Source organism: Mesoplodon mirus (genome assembly GCF_964341445.2).
Source record: "Mesoplodon mirus genome assembly, chromosome: 15".
In the NCBI taxonomy this organism is placed as follows: Eukaryota; Metazoa; Chordata; class Mammalia; order Artiodactyla; family Ziphiidae; genus Mesoplodon; species Mesoplodon mirus.
In genome coordinates, this window is record NC_138991.1 from 18,583,047 (window position 1) to 18,601,748 (window position 18,702).

At 42.3% G+C, this 18,702-nt stretch overlaps 1 protein-coding gene across 3 annotated transcripts in view; it reads left to right on the forward strand.

Annotated features, from left to right (window-relative positions):
- Window positions 1–18,702, forward strand: part of CHD6 (chromodomain helicase DNA binding protein 6) — a 219,925-nt gene that overhangs the window by 136,390 nt on the left and 64,833 nt on the right. For all 3 annotated transcript variants that reach the window (XM_082645551.1, XM_082645553.1, XM_082645552.1), the window contains 2 exons: window positions 763–973; window positions 11,077–11,272. In XM_082645551.1, coding sequence (XP_082501677.1) covers window positions 763–973; window positions 11,077–11,272 — 407 coding nt within the window. The remainder of the gene's footprint in view (window positions 1–762; window positions 974–11,076; window positions 11,273–18,702) is intronic.

Consider the following 18,702-nt stretch of genomic DNA (forward strand, 5'->3'; position numbering starts at 1 on the left):
ATCTTGATAGCCAACAGTCCTGTGTTATCAAGTTCCCATGGAATGCCAGGGTGTGTATTCTGACCTTTTTACAGAGTATTAAACTGGGGTTCAAAGAGGTTGATGGATCTGCCTAAGCAGTCTGGCCAGTGAGTATACAGAGCCCTGTTTTGAGCCTACCTCTACCAGTTCTCTGCCCATCAGAAGATGGATATCAGTTGTCAGCCTGGTGTCCTTTGTGTACCTGCGGTCTAGTCCACACTTTCCACTTTGGTGCAGGGAGATGTGTTACTTCATTGAAAAAATGATCATGGTGCCATGAGATTAAAACTCTCTGCAGATAAATTAACAGTTAACTGTACTGAGTAGAGAACGTGTTGGAAGTTTTTTTTTTAATTTTACAATAAAACTTTTTATAAAATTTTAAATCAAAATATGGCTTGGATTTACTGATCCCAGGCTTTTATGGTATGAGAGGTATGTCTTTTTGTCAGCTTTCTCTGAAGGTTTCTTCACTTGCCTAAGTCAGCTTGGTGTTTCAGATCCTTCCTCTCCTTGGTCAGACTTCCCAGGAAATCAGAGCACGTGTGTTCTCTGCAGGACAGCCCTGCCGCCTGTAGAGCCCTCTGCTGAGGGCATGGGATGGACACACGGCATTGCCTCACTGGACTGTTGGCTTGGGACCTAAGAATTCATTTCGTTTTTTCTAGGCTCTGTCAAGCAGAGGGTAGCTATTACTCTTATAGTTTGTTCAGAGAATAGTTTTGTTCCATTCTTTTTCAGGGGCAGAGGAGAAAATTCTGGAGGACTTCCGGAAAACCCACAGCCCTGATGCCCCCGACTTTCAGCTGCAGGCCATGATTCAAGCAGCAGGGAAGCTGGTGCTGATTGATAAACTGCTCCCTAAGCTGATTGCTGGCGGCCACAAAGTACTCATCTTCTCCCAGATGGTGCGCTGTCTCGACATCCTGGAAGATTATCTCATCCAGAGAAGGTGAGCCTTGTGTCAAAGCTGTGCATCAAGCACTGCAAGCAGTTCCTTTTCTTTGATGCCTTTTTGATTCATTCAAAAATTCTGTTTTAACAAGAAAAAAGCATTAAAAAATAGAGATAAGAAATCTTCTCATAAAGATTGACTAAAATTCAGAGTAGAATCTTATGACCAGTTTTAACTGTCTAGAGTGAATTTCCTAGCCTATGATGTGGAGCCCTTGCTTTGCTTAAAAAATAAATTTTACATGTTTATTTATATTCTCTTTAGTTGGAAGAAACAATTCAGATAGCATTACAGAAGGTTAAGAAAATAATGTTGTTTTTTTCCCCCTTAATAATGATGAGAAAAATAACACCCTGGAAAGCATCACTATATCAAGTTGCTGAAAGAGCACAAGCTGACAACTGCCAGAAAAAGAACTTGGGGATGTTTTATGTCTTAGCAAACGCTCTAAAGGTTTATGATACACTCACTACGGCATCCCAACTTATTTTTTTGTTCGTTCTCCTGTAATTCCTTGAACCTAAGTTCCATTACTCATGCAGGTGAAAAGCCTGGGGTGTTATGTGGGTTGGTTGTTTGGAGTCTATATGGGCACTACATTTGTTACACTATACACTGTACCTTCCATTTCCAGTCTTTGGGATACATCAATCGTCCAAATGGCAAATGGATTTTTAAAATTTACTCTTAATCGTAAAGACTTCTCCAGATCTTAGAAACTATTAGCCAAGGCATTGCTAGGTTTAAAGGACATCCTTATTTTTATACAGTCATCATAGCAAATCTCTGTTGTGTTAAATGTTCTGCTCCTTAAAGAGTCTGTTTGTCCTTATAACATGTAATGTATAGAAAAAGTATTAAAGGAAATGACCAATTTAACTGTGGGTTATGCTGACATTTAATATTACATAAATAATTCTCCAGAATCGGATTAGACAATAAAAGAATTTCTCAGAGCTCTGTCGTGGAGATCTTTAGGTTAGGAATTCTTGAGAGTTAGATTGTTTTTTTCTTTGAAGAATATGTTGAAACTAGAAAGCAATTTTTGTATTTTATAAATTCACTATATATGAATTACCAGAACACTTGCTTCTTATGTAAATATATTATCTCACTCTTCAAAATGTATGCAACTACTAGTTTGCAGTTTTTATTAAAGATCCCCAAAAATGAGTAACAGGGAGTTACTTTTGCTAAGTTCAAATGTCTTTATTTAGCTCCCTTATATGCTATTTTTCCTTATCATTTATTGCTTATTTTTGTTTTCAAATTGTCTAAATATTACAGTTTTTCTTGAAAATAGGAACACGTTATAATACCACCACCTGCTCAAAGTTTCCATTCACATTTGGGCATTTATCTTTTTAGTCTTTTTTTCTTTGTGCATACATATATTTAGTTTTGTTGTTGATTTGTGTGAATTGGGATCATATTTTACAGTCTGCTTTGTAACTCACCTTTTTATTTAATACATTATGAACTTTTTTCTTTAATTATTCTTCTACAACATAGTTTTGATGATCTGCATGATACTCTGTCTTATAGGTTGTTTCCAATTTTTCAGCATTTTAAGGAACTCTGTGAATATCGCTTTGCATTCATTGTGAACGTTTCCAGTTATTTCCTTAGAATAAATTATGATGTATATTTTAAAAAGCATTTGATACATATTTCCAAAACACCTTCTAGAAAGACATTTTTACTGTGTCTTTTTTTTTTTTTTTTTTTTTGCGGTACGCGGGCCTCTCACTGTTGTGGCCTCTCCCGTTGCGGAGCACAGGCTCCGGACGCGCAGGCTCAGCGGCCATGGCTCACGGGCCCAGCCGCTCCGCGGCATGTGGGATCTTCCCGGACCGGGGCACAAACCCGTGTCCCCTGCATCGGCAGGCGGATTCTCAACCACTGCGCCACCAGGGAAGCCCTACTGTGTCTTTTAATGGCGTATGAGAATGACTTTTTTTTCATACTCTGATCAATACTGTTTTTGCATTTTAGTCTTTGCTGATTCAGTAAGCCAAAATTATGGTCTCTTGTTTTAATTTGTATTTCTGATTATTAATGACAGTTTCATATTTATTAGCTGTTTATATTTCTCTTTTTGTGCATTGTTTTATTCATATTCTTTCTCCATTTTTTTGTTACTCTTTGCCTTTTTGTTTATTAATTTATAAGAATGGCTTGTTTACTTAAGAATATGGTGCAGATACTTCCCCAGTGTTGTTCTTGACTTTTTCTTTATGGCTATGGGTTTTTGTTTGTTTATTTTATTCTTAGAAGTTTTAAATTTTATAATAGTCAAATCTCTCAGTCTTAAAACAGCTTTAAATAAACTTAAGTGCTTATTTATGCTTAAATTAATATGCTTAAAAAGGCTTCCCCCACCTCTCAACTATGCAGTATTCTGAAGTATTTTCTTTTCACTCTCTTATGGTTTCTTTACCCCAGCTCTGCACCCAGCAGGGTCTTCTGACTTCAATATCATCATTACTTTTCTCTTTTTGATTTAGTTTTTAAATTTTCTTCAAAGATATACATGCACATAATTTAAAGAGGCAAATTATTCTATTAGACCTATGAAAAATAGCATTTCCTGATACCACCACATACCCCCAGTTTCCCCCCACCTGAAGCATTTACTTTAAACTCCTTATGCTGTTTCTTTCGGTATTTATAGCTATATCTCTAAGTAATGTTAGTAGTTGTAATTTTTTTTTCAGTTTTAAGTATTATCTGTTCTCACTATGGAAGATGAATATTTCCCTTCTTTCACTGCCCCTCATAATTACCACATGTGCAACTCCTTTCCTCTCATCTTCCCAACCTGCCATGCAATACTTTGGGTTAAATTAATATTCAGTGTTTATTATGACTTATGTAAATGCTGAGTTATAGCTCAGCCATGTAGTATGCTGTTTACTATTTCTTTTTTGCACAATTTTTATTTTTCCCTGAAACTAAAAATTGTTTTTTATTTGGTGCATAGTTTTAAATATACTTATTATAATTCAGCTCCAAAATTTACTCTGGTTGTCTAAATCTCCTCTTGTTACATTCAAGCACATCAGTTTCGTGTCTGAGCCGTCTCTCCCAGGACCTTCTTTCTTTTCCTCTCTGGGCAGTTACCCTTCCTGCCTAGTGCACAGTTGCCATCTGTGATCTCTCTTCCTTTATCACGCTGACAAGTTTCTTTCCTTCCCTCTTGAGTCAAATCTTGTTGGTGGATCCCATGTACCTCTTTGGGGAGCTTCTGAGAAAGGGTGAATGATAAGTGAATTTGAGACTTTGTCAGAATGTTTTCAGTTTACTCTCATTCTTGAGCAGTAGTTTGGTTGAGTTTGAGGTACTAGGTCAGAAATCACTTTCCCACAGAATTTTGAAGATGTTAGTACACTGTCTTCTAGCTTCCAGGATTGTTGAGAAGTTCACAGCCCTTCCAATTCCTGGCCTGTGTATGTGACATGTTTTTTCTGTTTAGAAGCTTTGATATACCCTCTTTGTCCCAGTCCTGTGAAATCTGACAGTGAACTGGGTTTTGTATGGTGTCTGTTGAACTGGGTGCTTTGTAGGTCTTTCCCATTTGAAATTATGTTCCTTCAGTTCTGGGGGATTTTCTTGTATTTTATCTTTCATTATTTCTTTCTGTTTTGTTTTCTCTTTGTGAAACTCCTATTATTCATGTCAGACCTTCTGGTCTGATCACCTAATTTTCTCTTTTCTCTACTTTCCATCTCATTATATTTTGCTGTACCTCTGGTAGAATACCTTTATTCTGTCTTCCAACTTTAATCCCTAGATTTTCACTGTGTAATTATATTTTTAATTTCCTAGTTTTCTTCTGTAATTTTTCACTCTTTATAGCACTCAGCCAGTTATCACACAGGTGCAGTGTTTTGTCATTCTGAGATTAATGATGATAGATTTTTTACAGTCTTCCTACAGTGTCTGTTTTCTCAAGTCAAATTTTTCTTTTTGTTGATGTCTCTGTCTTCCATAGTAGAATTCTGGGTTGGCTTTTTTTCCCCCTCCTTTCAGCACTTTGAAGTTACTCTATTGTTACTCTCACCCCCATGATTTCTGATGAGAAGTTTTGTAGTCATTTAAGTGGCTGTTCCCCTGTATATAATGTATTGTTTTACTCTGACTACTAAGATTTTCTTTTAATTTTCGATTTGCAGCAGTTTGACTGATGTGTGGAATTCATCCTGTGCAGAGTTCACTGACCTTCTTAAATTTATAATGTAGATCTTTCATCAAGTTTGGGAAGCTTTAGGTCAATATTTCTTTGATTTCTCTTTTTTCCTTTTGCCCTATTTTCTTGTTGCTCTGTGAGACTCCAATTACCTGTATGTTTGACCTTTAGATATTGTCTCACAGGTCCATAGGCTCTGTTCTTTTTTTTTTCAATCCTTTTTCTCTCTCTTGTTTTGTCTGTCTGCAAGTTCACTGACTTTTTTGTCTGTCATTTCCATCATGCTTATTAAGCCCATCCATTGCTTTCTCTATTTTAGAGATTCTATTTTAGTTCTAAGATTTCTATTTGTTTCTTAGTGTGATGTTTTGTTTCTCTGCTGCGATTTCCTATCTTTTCATTCATTATGTACATTTCTTATTTCGCTGAACATAATTATAAGAGCTGCTTTTAAAGTTCTTGTCTGTTAATTAAAACATCTTAGGCTTGATATCTGTTGTCTTTTCCTTTAAGAATGGGTCACGTTTCCCCTGGACATTGTGAATATTGTGTTGTGGAGATTCAGGATTCTGTTATATTGCTATGATGATGTTGATGGTTTTTATTTGGAGGCCGTTAAGTAGGTGAGTCTCAAAATGCAAATGCTGTCAGCATCTCTGGTAGGTAGCAGCTCCAATCTCAGCTCAGACTACTTTGAGTCTGCCCCAAGCATGTGTGGGTCAGAGGTCAACCAGAGACTTAGAAAGAGTTTATACCCGGTGTGTGGGGTTCACCATCTCTGTCTCTTTACTTTCTGGCAATCCCCTCTCACCCTCTGGCAGTCCTGGTTGCCCCAGACGCCTTCTCTTGCTGCCTCTGGTCAGAAAGATATAGTGGCTTCTCATCAAGATTTATAGCTGCCCTGCACCTTTGCCATAACTCCGGCTTCCTGTCTGGCCAAAACCACAATTTCCTGTTTCTCTCCAAAATCTGCCTGCTTTCCTTAACCCTCTGGTGCCCTTAGATAGGTTTTTCTGTTCATTTGTTTTGTTTTTGTATTTTGCCCAGATTTTGTGGTTGTTGTTTACTGGAGGATTGGTGTGTTAAGATCTTGCCCCTCCACACCAGAAGCAAAGCCTCAAAGGTCAGAGGCTTTCCTCAGATGTCTGGTTTTGGCTGCCAGATGGTAGGCACTATCCAGAGATTGGAAGCTCTGGGCATGTGGGCCAGCTTGTTGGCTACCTTATTCTCCATATGTGAACACTGTCCGTCTAGCTGGACCATTTCATCAGGGAACCTCCAGTGTCAGTGCTTTGGGATGTTTTTCTTCCTCTCTCCTGCCCAGAGGGTGGGAACTTGATTGGACTGGGAGCTGACTGTGGGCAAGGGGTGGAGAGAGGTAGGGAGGTCTCAATATCTCTGCCTCTCTTCCCTTTTTTAGTATGTTACCTCTGCCTTTAACTGTGTGGTATCTCCTAGAGGAGGTAGAGAGAGGTACAGATCTTTTTTATCCTCTCAGCACTGGGGTGGATGATGGATAGGCTAACAGATACTTCAACAGATATTCAACTAGTTAGTTCCCTTGTTTTTAGACTCTCTGTGTCTTCACTTTTAGGGATACCTGGTGCCACCAATGCCTGATCCCTTTGGATATTCTGCCATATTGAATTAGGTTATTTCTCACCTGGGATTCTGCTTTCTTCAAATCAAATATCACTTGGTTTACTTTCCAAGTCCCAGAATTTTCTCCTGTTCTGTTTGTAGGTTTATTGGGGGGAAGGCATTATTATGCATTTTTTAAAAAAATCCCTTTACCTATCATTTTTCTAGACATTTGAGGAGATAAAAGAATTAAATGTGCATGATAACGCATAATCTTTAATTGGACTTCTTCGATTTATTTTATTTTTTATATTTCAGTCTCAGTCCTTGTACAGTTTTGGTAGAGGGCATATAATGGGGGTCTAATTTAATTTATTTCCAAATATTTCTGATTATTTGTTTATTAAATAGTCCATCTTTTCCCCCATTCATGTAAGACAGTATGCATAAAATATACTGAGATATTATGTTTGCTGGGTGTGTATGTAACCTTTCTATTCTTTTGATCAATAATTTCTGTTCCTTCGCTCATATATTATTACAGATGAACTTCAGAATTCTTCAGAATTTTTCTTTTTTTATAAATTTATTTATTTATTTTTGGCTGCATTGGATCTTCGTTGCTGTGTGCGGGCTTTCTGTAATTGCGGCAAGCGGGGGCTACTCTTCGTTGTGGTGTGCGGACTTCTCACTGCGGTGGCTTCTCTTGTTGCAGAGCACAGGCTCTAGGCACGCGGGCTTCAGTAGCTGTGGCTCATGGGCTGTAGGGCGCAGGCTCAGTAGTTGTGGCACACGGGCTTAGTTGCTCCGTGGCATGTGGGATCTTCCCAGACCAGGGCTCGAACCCATGTCCCCTGCCTTGACAGGCAGATTCTTAACCACTGCGCCACCAGGGAAGTCCCCAGAATTATTATTTTTTAATATATCCCTGACTACTCCAGTCCTCACTACAGAAAAAAAAAATTATATATTTACATATCTGTATTTATCTATGTGTACCTATATCCATTTGTTGGGATTTTGATTGGCTTTTACACACGTAGTAAGGTAGAATTGACATCTTTGCAAAATTGAAGAACATGATATTCACTGCACTTACTCAGGTCTTCTGTATACACTGTTGATTTGGTAAATATTTATAAGGTACCAACCTTGTGCTGAGACCTCTATAGGTGTTAGGGACATGATGACCAAACCGACATGACCCCTATTGCCAACTCCTGCTTATTTCTTATTAAGGTTAATTGTAAGTATTTTATATGTTTATGGCAATCATGAACGGCAGGTTTTTTGGGGGTTTTTTTTCACTCTTTATGTTCTCCAGCTGGTTATTGCTGGGAGATGAGGTTGTTCATTTCCCTTCAGGCCTTCTGAGGTAAACATTTCCTGTTGTGCCAAAAATGTGTCATTTCCACCCCACCCCACCCCACCCCGAGTACCCAGAGGTTTTCCAGAGTGCCACCTGCTTCTTGTTGATATTTGACAGTGACTCAGAATTACAGTTTGATCGACCACATCAACTCCTAGGGATTTTGTTCAGAATGCAGTTGACACAGAGGGTTAATTGCTGCACTGATGTTTGGTGCGGAAAATTTAATGATGTCTGATTTCCTCATTCAGATTTACTAGCCCTCAAGATTTTCTTTGTTCTTGAGCCTGGTTGTCATGCCAGCTGTCAGTTCGGTTTTGTTCCCATTTAATTTCGTGCCGTGCTTATGCAAGGGTGAGGGCATGGCCAAAGGATCTGGCTCAGGAGTGAGGGGAGTGAGGAACAATTTAATTGAACTCTCAAATCACTGGATTTTTATTTTAGTTTTGTGTTCTTCGAGAGCAGTCCCTCAAAACTGAGTGATAGAAACGAGAATTAGTGTTCCAGTCATTCTGCCCAATTTCTAAAACTGGGTTCTATCATAGACGGCCAAACACTATCCAGTTTTATGGGAATTTTTCTCCCTAGGTGATTGCCGAGCTGTATCATCTCTATTTATTGGTTCTCCTCCTCCTTAGTACGCTGATTCCCCGCCTCACTCAGATCCGCGGGCATCTGGCTCCTCTGATGGTTTAGGGGTGTCTTGTCAAAGAACACTGAGTCCTGTGTGCCTGCAGTACTAATTGTTCACGTGTGTGATGGTTGGGTGGTGGCAGCTATCATTTAATTGAATCTCAACCCTGTCTTCTGACTCCAAATCCTGTGCCTCTTCCACTGCATCACATACGTGGCCAAACGTACGAGTAACTCGGTGCAGTTCCTAGGTGCATTGATTCATCACAGTCATTTTGGATATCTATAGTTTCTCTTCTTACCTTCTGATAGAGTTACAGGTTTTCTAAGTTTACCAGAGGCTCTTACTTACCTTTATTTTTCTCTTTTAAGTTTTTGGGGAAATCTTTCTACTGCATAATGTCGGGTACAATATGAAGGCCATACAGCAAACTGGTTAAGAGTGTGGACTTTTGAGTCAAATAGATCTCACTTACCAGCTAGGTGACTAAGCAAGTTATTTTGCTTGTGAGGCTGGTGGTGGTGGTGGTCGTTTTTGTTCTTGATGTTTTCTCAAGTGTAAAATGGGGAACTACCTCACAGGATTACTGCCAGAAGTAAATGTGATGATGCATATAAAGCATGTATCACATATCGCAGTGCCTGGCACAGAGCTTGACACTTAGGAGCTTACTGCTAATATTGTTGCTGTGGCTGGTATTAATAATGATGATAATTTTATCTAACTGCTTCATAGTTGTATAGAATTCAACATATGACCCTTAGCTTTTAGCTTAGGACAAAACCTTCTTGGTCTGCCTTCATGACAATCCTGTAACCACCACTGCTTTTATTTGCTACTGTAGTCTCATGTATTATTCTTAAGTTTATTGCATTAAAAAAGAAGAAGAAAGGAAAAATCTGCACCTGTGATTCCAGATATGGGTGCACTCTAGCTTTGTAAAAAGAAGACAGTCTTTTTGGACGTGGGTCTTCGCTGTGTACGTGTCCCTTCTGAGCCTGAATTGGTCTGCTTTCTCTACCTGTATTTCCTTGGGTGATTTCTCACGTGGATTTTCCTTTTACTCAAGGAAGTCAGGATTATGTTGCCCAATTTAGTTATCTAAAGCCACTCCCCTCCAGAGTTATCTACCCCTAGAGGATCTATCCTTAGTTTCTTACCAATTGTTTATCTGAATTTTTAGAGATCTGATTTCCCAGATTCTGGGCTGCTGAGAAGGTTTTTGTCAGGATTCCTGGTCTTGACTATCATGGGGTCTAGGATGTCGTCCTTTTCTCACATGGTTCCTATTACATATACTTTACCAACCAGTTCTTGCTTGTTGGTCAAAATTGGGCCCAGGGTAGCATCCCCATATTAATTTGTTCATTGTCAAGGGGTAAATAAGAAATAAATAAGACTAAGCAGCTATCCAGATTGGTATTATGTTTTAATTCTGTGCTAATTATATGATCTCCATCATAAACAAACCTTCTGTGTTTTCTAATTGGATGGACAGATGCTAATAGGCTCCCGTAGCAGTTTAATTTCCTACTCTTTTTCCTTTTACCTTCACCTCACCATTCTTTCCACCCTTAATTCTTAACTTTCTACACAGGTATATGCCTTCTTAATGATATTCAGCTTTGCTTCCTCACTTTATTTTCCTCTAAAAATTCTCCTGGCTTCTTTCCAGCCTGACACAGCTCAAAAACCTTTCCTGTGATTTCTTCCTACTTGCTTGGCAATATGCTGCCCAGAAGATCTTGGTTTCAGCTATAAACCTGGAGGTTTTGCTTTCTACCTCTGAAGCTTTGAGGAACTGTTAGCATAGAAATGACCAACCCAGACATAAAAAGACTGCCTGTCCATCCAGTCTTCTTCCCATTTTCAGTCCATCCAAAAGCAGTTGGAGCCTGATTCGAACTCTGATTCCGTGTTATGAGTTCTACTGAAAGTAGATGGTTGCGGCTTTTATTTGCTTTTCCTGGTCTTATGATTAGAATCAGTGCAAGAAAATTGGGAAACACTTGAGAGTAAGTTTGCCTGGGCAGTGGGGATTGATATTTTATGTTTACAGGTCCTCTAGTCCTCCGTAGTTTGGCTGGTTTTTTTGTTTTGATTTGGTTTTCGTTTGTTTTGAGAGAGGGGGACATATTGCAGTGCAGTTTTAGGTGTCTGCCCTGCTGCATATGTAGAGGGGGGATTCCTTTTAGACCGCTGACATTAGGTCCATATTTAGAAGTGACGGGTTTAAGGCCATTAGTCAACAGCTTCCTGCGTTGTTTCTTGTTCTCCACTGAAGTCATGATTAACACCTGGGCTTTCGTTCGTTTGGGTCCCCTCAGATACACCTATGAGCGAATTGATGGGCGAGTACGGGGAAACCTGCGCCAGGCAGCCATCGACCGGTTCTGTAAGCCAGACTCAGACCGCTTTGTCTTTCTTCTGTGCACCCGAGCGGGAGGCCTGGGGATCAATCTCACAGCTGCCGATACCTGCATCATATTTGATTCAGACTGGAACCCACAAAATGACTTGCAGGTAACCATTAGGATGATTGCTGTTTGCCTTAGCTGTCCCTGAATCCAAGAACATCATGACACGGCCTGGCTTAGCTATAGAGAGTGTCTGCCATGCTCCATGCTATTGCTATGGCTTCGGCCAGATGGCAGGCTTAGGGCCTCGGTCAGGGTACAACTGAATAAAAAGTAAATGTCGAGCCTTCCCGCTAATCCAAGTGGTTCTTTCCTTTTACTACAAATCAAATGGTATTTCACAGTGGTAGCCTCCAAATGTAGGTTGGAACTACTATTTATTATCAGACATAAAGAAAGATATGAAGCTTGACTAATTCTCTAATTCTTGACATACGGATTGATTCTGGCATTTTCACTCCCTTTGTTTGTTAGGTGGTCATATGTCGTATACAGTACATGAGATGACCCAGAGGGCTAGGAAAGTTCCCTGGTGTGGCAGGGGTGACTGAGGCTTCCCCAGTAGTTCATTTGCTCTCCAATGAATGCAGCATAGTAGGGTTGATGTGGGCCCGGTTAAGTGTATTTGCAGATTAAATTTGCTCGTTTTAACCAAACTGAATAATGGTGGCTTGAAAAGATTATGGCAAAGATTGGAGCTAATACATTTTAAAAGCACGTGTAAACAAGCAAATGACAGAGCTAACACTTCTGGTTTAGAATTCCTCATCAACCCCGTGTGAAAGTAAAAACAATGACATTCTAGCCAGATTGCACAATTAGTCAGTGCAAAAGATTCTAACTTGTCAAGAAGGCTATTTTAGATGACAGTTTTACATCCATTATCATTAACAACAAACTTCATCCTGAGTGTGTATTGGATCTCGGGACATCTGCTGATACTCAGAGTGTGAGTGTGTGGCTCAGAGAGTGGTGGGGATCTCAAAACCTTTTTCGTGATACAGGTGATTGATAAGAGAAGTTTGAAGGCTGCTGTTTCACAAAACTGAGGAGGTGCCCTAGGGGATACTGCCGGGAAGGGATACAGAGAAAAGGAGCTAAGGTGATGGGTATCCGGGCTTCTTCCCTACCTATCATGTCACACAGAATCATTCTGCTTTGTCTTTTTCATTTAACGAGTTGCAAAATAACATTTTGTTTGAAGAAAACAGTCTACTAGTTGAAAAACCAGTGCTCTAAATTATTATATTGGTGACAACTGGGTAAAACGCAGGAAAAAAAATCATTGTAAAACAAATTCTGTGGCACTATGTTCAACATCCAACTTGAAAAATCAGTGGCTGTGGCCAGCTCGCCATCAGGCCTTTCTGCTCCTGGTGACGGGATATTTCGGTCAAAGATGAGTTGCTAGATATGATGAATAACCAATTTTTTTTTCAAATAACCAATTTCTAAAGGAGTTAACATAGTCAATGCCAAAGTAATAATAATCAGTAGAAGCTATTTGATCAGGTCACCAGCAAGAACCTAATTAGGATAGTGATGTAGATCAGGGGATGGGAAACTATTGCCAGTGGGCTAGCCGCCTGTTTTTAAAATAGTTTCATTGGAATATAACCACACCCATTTGTATACCTATTATCTCTGGGTGCTTTCATGTTACAGTGGCAGGGTTAAGTATTGCAACAGAGACCTCATAGCCCACAACATCTAAAATATTTACTATTATAGAAGATGTTTGCCAACCCTGAGACAGATGGTTCCTTAAGTAGTAAGTTCTTGACAGCTGTAAAGTTCTGTGCTCCTTTGCAGTGCTCACCTGACTGTGAGGCTTGGAACCTGGGCCAGTGACGGTATGAGAAACGGGTGGCCATTTGGAGGCCATGTTAGCTGGGCACGCCTGAAGGACTTTCAGGAGAAAAACTGAAAGCATAGGGCTGGCATTTAGAGACAGGTCACTGTCAGAGGCAAAGATTTTGGAATCATCGTGCTTCACCTAGTGAAGTCTAGACATTGAAGGTGAAATGCCAAGTAATGGAAAAAGCAAGAACGAGAATGTCCAGGCCTGAAGGAGAAGGTAAAGTCCTCTGAGGTGATTGATTTGTCTGTGTACCAGCCAGATGGGGTGGGTGGCGCTGTCCAGAATTAGGGTCTGGGGAGAAGGGAGCAACTCTGGAATGGCCGTTTTTAATGGCCCCTGCTGGGGGAGTAGCAGGAGATGAATAAAGGAATAGCAGTGAAGTCCAAACTGAAATCGGATAGTGTGAGAGTTCTGTATGCCAAGTCAGTTTCTGAACTTCTTCTAACGCTCAACCTCAGCGGAAAAACAAAGACCATGAACATTCGGGTGACTTAGCTGGGAGTGGAGAACACTTGTAGAAGAACGTAGCAGAAGGTAAATGAGTGATGGTGTCGATGAACAGCCCCAGGTCCACGTTAGAGTTAGAATTCCTCAACTTGTGGTCTTCCAGACTGGCTGCTTTTTTGGTTATTTTTATTTACAGCTTGGTAACCAAGAGGAAACCCTCCTTTATTTTTGAGATGTCTGACCAGACTAGGTAGGAATGAAAGAATTGGCAAGAATAGAGTAATTTTAGGGCAGGGAATTGGGTCTGTGGTTACTGGGATTGGTGGGCTGTTCCGAGTTGCCCCCAGAGACGGAGCTAGGCTCTCGGCTTGCTTGGCATGGGGAAGAGAGCACGAGAGCTGGAGACTACCCCCCGAATGGTGCTCACTCAGCACACTCTCCCTGGCATTTGCCCTTCACCCACGTGCTGTGAATGTGATGTAGAAGACAGAGTCTGGAGAGCAGGGTGCTGAGACCATCATGTGGTTCACAGGACTGCAGCTAAATCAGCTGTGAAAATCAGCGAAATGCATTCCTATCCCTAACGGAGCAGAAAACTCAACCAGGCGGCTCCCTGGTACTGTCCTTGCTAGGAAGTTAGGTCATGTTAACTTGCACACAGTCGTTCACACATATGCACATATTCTGATACTTTTTTGTAAATGAGTGAAAGCTTTCAGTCATCTTTAGTTCTTCGTGGTTATTGAAGAACCACAATTCCTACTCTGATACAAGATGATCGTATTTCCTTTGGAAATGGGCTTGGCATAGAACATTTATCTGTGAGTGGATTGAAGCACATGCTACCTGATATAAACATCAGGGCCACGAAAAGAGAGTCCCATTATGAGCATGGTCTTACCCTCTACCCTAGTGGAATTTTAGCATAGCTCCAGAGGTCAAGTTCAGATGGTAGAACATGTAAGTGTTCACTCTGGTCTCAAACAGCCTGGACAGATGTGGTGCAGTCCGTGCTTATCCGGAGTCAGGACAACGTGGGGAAGCAGTGACAGTGCCAGGACACTGCTTCTCGACCCCTAGGCAGACCCCCTCCGAGCCTTGACAGGGAAGCCAACCTGCTTAGGGGGAGGTTGGGCTCAGCCCAGTCCCTGAGGCAGGCCTGCAGACAAGCCAGCTTCCATGGCTGTGGAACAGAGCTGCACTGTCTGAAAACTCAGCTGGAAGTCAGAGAGAACAGTTACCTTTTCTGGTGCTTTTTCGTTATTATTAAAAGTTCATTCATTCAACCTTCTGATCTATTTGCTGGGGTTTTTTGTGCTTTGGGGATAGAATTAGAGGCTTAGGACTTGCTAGAGAAATATATATGTTTTTAAAACCTAGGTCTTCATAAATCAGATGACATTGGATGTCATCCTGTTTCCTTTGGTCTCGTTAGAGTCTGAGGAGTCCAGTAAATTGTATTTCTCTCCCTTTTGCCTCCAAAAGAACCAGTTAAGAAATAGAGGGCTTCTCTGGTGGCACAGTGGTTGAGAGTCCGCCTGCCGATGCAGGGGACATGAGTTCGTGCCCCGGTCCAGGAAGATCCCACATGCCGCGGAGCGGCTAGGCCCTTGAGCCATGGCCGCTGAGCCTGCGCGTCCGGAGCCTGTGCTCCACAACGGGAGAGGCCACAACAGTGAGAGGCCTGCGTACCGCAAAAAAAAAAGAAAGAAAAAAAAAAAGAAATAGACCCAGGAGTGCAAAGGATCAAAGCATCAGCTTTAATAAATTGTGATGGTGGATTAGATGGTATAGCTTGACCTGTAGCCAGACTTAGACTTCCGAGGACTCCTGCACTTGCGCACCCTCATCCCACAGTTAACCTTGCCCACTGAGAACTGCTGGCAGCCGCCTGCAGAGCAAAGGCTGTCCTGGTAAGCCTGCAGTGACAGAGGGGGGACTCTGCCCTCCGCGGGGGATGGGGGGATGGTGGGTCTATAGGAGCTCGGACCGGATCTCCCGTTTCACTGATGAGATCAGTCACTCCTTTGGAGTAGAGAGGAAGGAGACGAAAGAGACTGTTGTGTTCCTACCTGGGAGCCGACATTCCCTCCCGGAAATACGAGGACAGAGAACTAGGGCTCCTGCTCTAGTATCTGCTCCATCAGCCCTTCCCAAATCCTTCTGCTCCCCTTTCCAGACAAGTGAAGGCACAGGGTCCTTAGGTTCCAGGACAGTAGGTTCCAGTAAATCAATTTTTAGGTCCCTTTATTAGGGAGGTCTTATCTAGAGGATCAAGTAAATGCCACATCCTCTCTCAAACCTTGAACATGTCTGTGTTAGCATCAGTGTGTGTGAAAAATCAAACTGTGCCTTCACCCAGGAGGGACAGCTGTGATTCAGTCCTGGTACGTCAGCTGCAGCAGGTTCTGTGTAGGTTTTCTATAGTACCTGTAACCCCTGAGTTCAAAAAATGGCAAAGGGTGCTTACCGTAACGTAGCCTGAGAAGGGAAAAGAGCAGTGAAAAACTGGTTTCTTTACTTCTTCTCTTTACCTCTTCTCACTGCTGCCAGCTCTGAGGGCTGAGTGGGCCTGTGGGAAAAGCAAGGTACCATGCCACCCTTGCAGAGGCCACAAGGTGACAGTGGTAGCACTGCCCAGGTCCCGTCCTTCCTGTGGATAAGGTTGTCCCCGAAGGGAGAATTCAGGAAGCCTGGGCGCAGGTGTCCTAGCCGAGAGCACAACCACAGGGTAATGCAGCTCCTGCCTGTGCTGAGGATTCTGGAAGGGAGGAGGGAATCCAGCCTGAGGAGCCAGGGGCCTGACACTCCGCTCCAAGAAAGGAGAGGTGCTGGTTCCCTTTGCCACTTCCTCTGCCGCCATCATATTGCTGGCACCACCTCTTGCTTGGTAGAATGTATGCCTGCACTTGGACGACTAAACTCTGTTGAGTTTACTTTTCTTTGCTAGGAGAAAGTAAGACTTTGTGAGTGCTCCATTACATGGTCCAGGCGTTCAGTGAATGTTTGTTATGTTTGTTGAACACTGGAATGTTCCGGGCACCGTTTAAAGTGTTGGAGACACAGCAGTGACCGAGTCCCATGGTGTGTGCTCTCATGGAGCTTTCATTTTAGTGGAGCAGGCAGGCAAAAAACAAGGAAAAATAAGTAAGATAGTCCCAGATAGCGATACTTATTTCGAAGAAACGAAACAGGTTGAGAATAATGGGGATTGGACGCCCTGCTGTAGAGGGTGGTGTAGGATGGCTTCTTCAAAAAGGTGACATCTGAGCAGAGACCTAAATGACGGGGGCGGGGACCTTAAGTTATAAAATCAGTAGGAAGAATGTTCCAGACAGAGGGAACAAGAAGTGTGACGGCTTCGAGTGGGGTGAGTGTTGGTGGTGCACCTGAGGCAGGTGGGACAGGTGCTTACAGTGCAGCGTCAGGTCCCAAATCCAGTGAGCCAGGTTGCTTTTAAGTGCCCTCCTGCCTCTCTCTTCAGTGTCCTCTCTTTCTCACCCCCTGCTCCTTTCTTCTGCGGCCCAAAAGCTCCCTCTTCCCATGCTGTTAACTTGCCTCTCCTTCCTTCCTGTTCTCAGCCAGGTCTTGACTGACTTATGACACATTTATTGAGCCCTACACACCAGGCCAGGCCCTGGGGAAAGAAAAGTGCTCAGGGCTTTTGAACCACGCAGTGGAAATAACAGTGCAATGAGCAGGTATCGGCGTTCTTTCCCAGAGATGTTTACGTTGTCAGAGGGGTTGATACTTTTCCCCGAAGAATAAATCTGGAGCTGGAAATTTCAGATTCCAAAGTAGGCCTGCAAAGGAGATAGTTGAGGGAGGGCAGCTTCCCAGTCAGTGCCCGCGGATCCATACTGCACTGAGAGCCCCGATTCCTCTTCTGATGAGTAGGTGGCCTGCGGATACAGACTTTCTGCGTGCCAGGAGAAATGTAAAATTGCTGGACATGAAATAAAATACTCAGGTGTAGAAAATGAACTGGGGAAGTGTCCCAGCATGCTAGACGTGGCTGGGTTCTTGTGGGACTGTAGGTGATTGTTTTAACCTCTCTGATGATGTAGATTTTCATTCAGGTACAAATAGTATTTCAAAGTATTAAAGAAAATGTACCTTTAAAATGTAATAGAACTAATAATTTGGAAGAGTAATATAGGGTCAAGAGAGGAATCAACATTATGTGTGGTTCTTTATACCAGCTATTTAATTTTCACGTGATTGTAAAGACGTGGTGTAAGGTTCTGGACTTGCACCTGACAACAGTGAATTGAGGGCTGGTATCAGTTGGAAATCTGTCACTGTTTGGAGACTCCGCCTTTCTACCCATCACAGTCATTGGGATCTGTGTCTGTTTAAAATTTTTCTGAACCTGACTACTTGTTTCTTGTAGGCTTTTGTTCACCTCAAATGTGTTAAAAAGTACAGAAAAAACTAGGTGCCTACAAATCATTCAGGAGAGCATTGGAGCTCTGTAATTTCCCCTGGGATGGAGGGCCGTGGGGGCAAGGGGTAGCACCACTGCCTCCTACTGGTGGTCTAGCTCCAAAGGTTCTATGTTTATACCTTTGCTGGTGTTTTTTTTTGTTTTTTGTTTTTTGTTTTTTGTTTTTTGTTTTGCGGTACTCGGGGCTCTCACTGTTGTGGCCTCTCCTGTTGCGGAGCACAGACTCCGGACGCGCAGGCCCAGCGGCCATGGCTCACAGGCCCAGCCACTCCGCGGCACGTGGGATCCTCCCGGACAGGGGCACGAACCCGTGTCCCCTGCATCAGCAGGCGGACCCCCAACCACTGCGCCACCAGGGAAGCCCTGCTGGTGTGTTTTGTTTGCACTTCACCTCAGTTGTTGACAGTTCTCAGTGTTTCTCTCTACCACATTTGTGTGTGTGTGAGTTCTGAAAAGGAAAATAAGGAATATATGAGATTTGACTGTAAAATGGCAAGTCTCTTAAATGCGGCAGGACTCATCCTGTTATCCTTCAGGTAAGTCGTCTTGGTAGAGAATGTGTTTATCTCCTGGTACCATCTAGCTGCTCGTGACAGTGCCCCCTGCCCACCCCCAGCCCCAGCAGAGGTTTGTTTTCCAGACATGGGTATCCCAGGACTAGTGAGGTGGCTTCATGGTGATATGAGAGTCCCAGGTCCCTTCTGTCTCTCTGCTCCACCATCCCCAGTGAGTGTGGTTCACACGCTCTTGGTTCCAAGATGGATACTTCAAACCCCAGGTA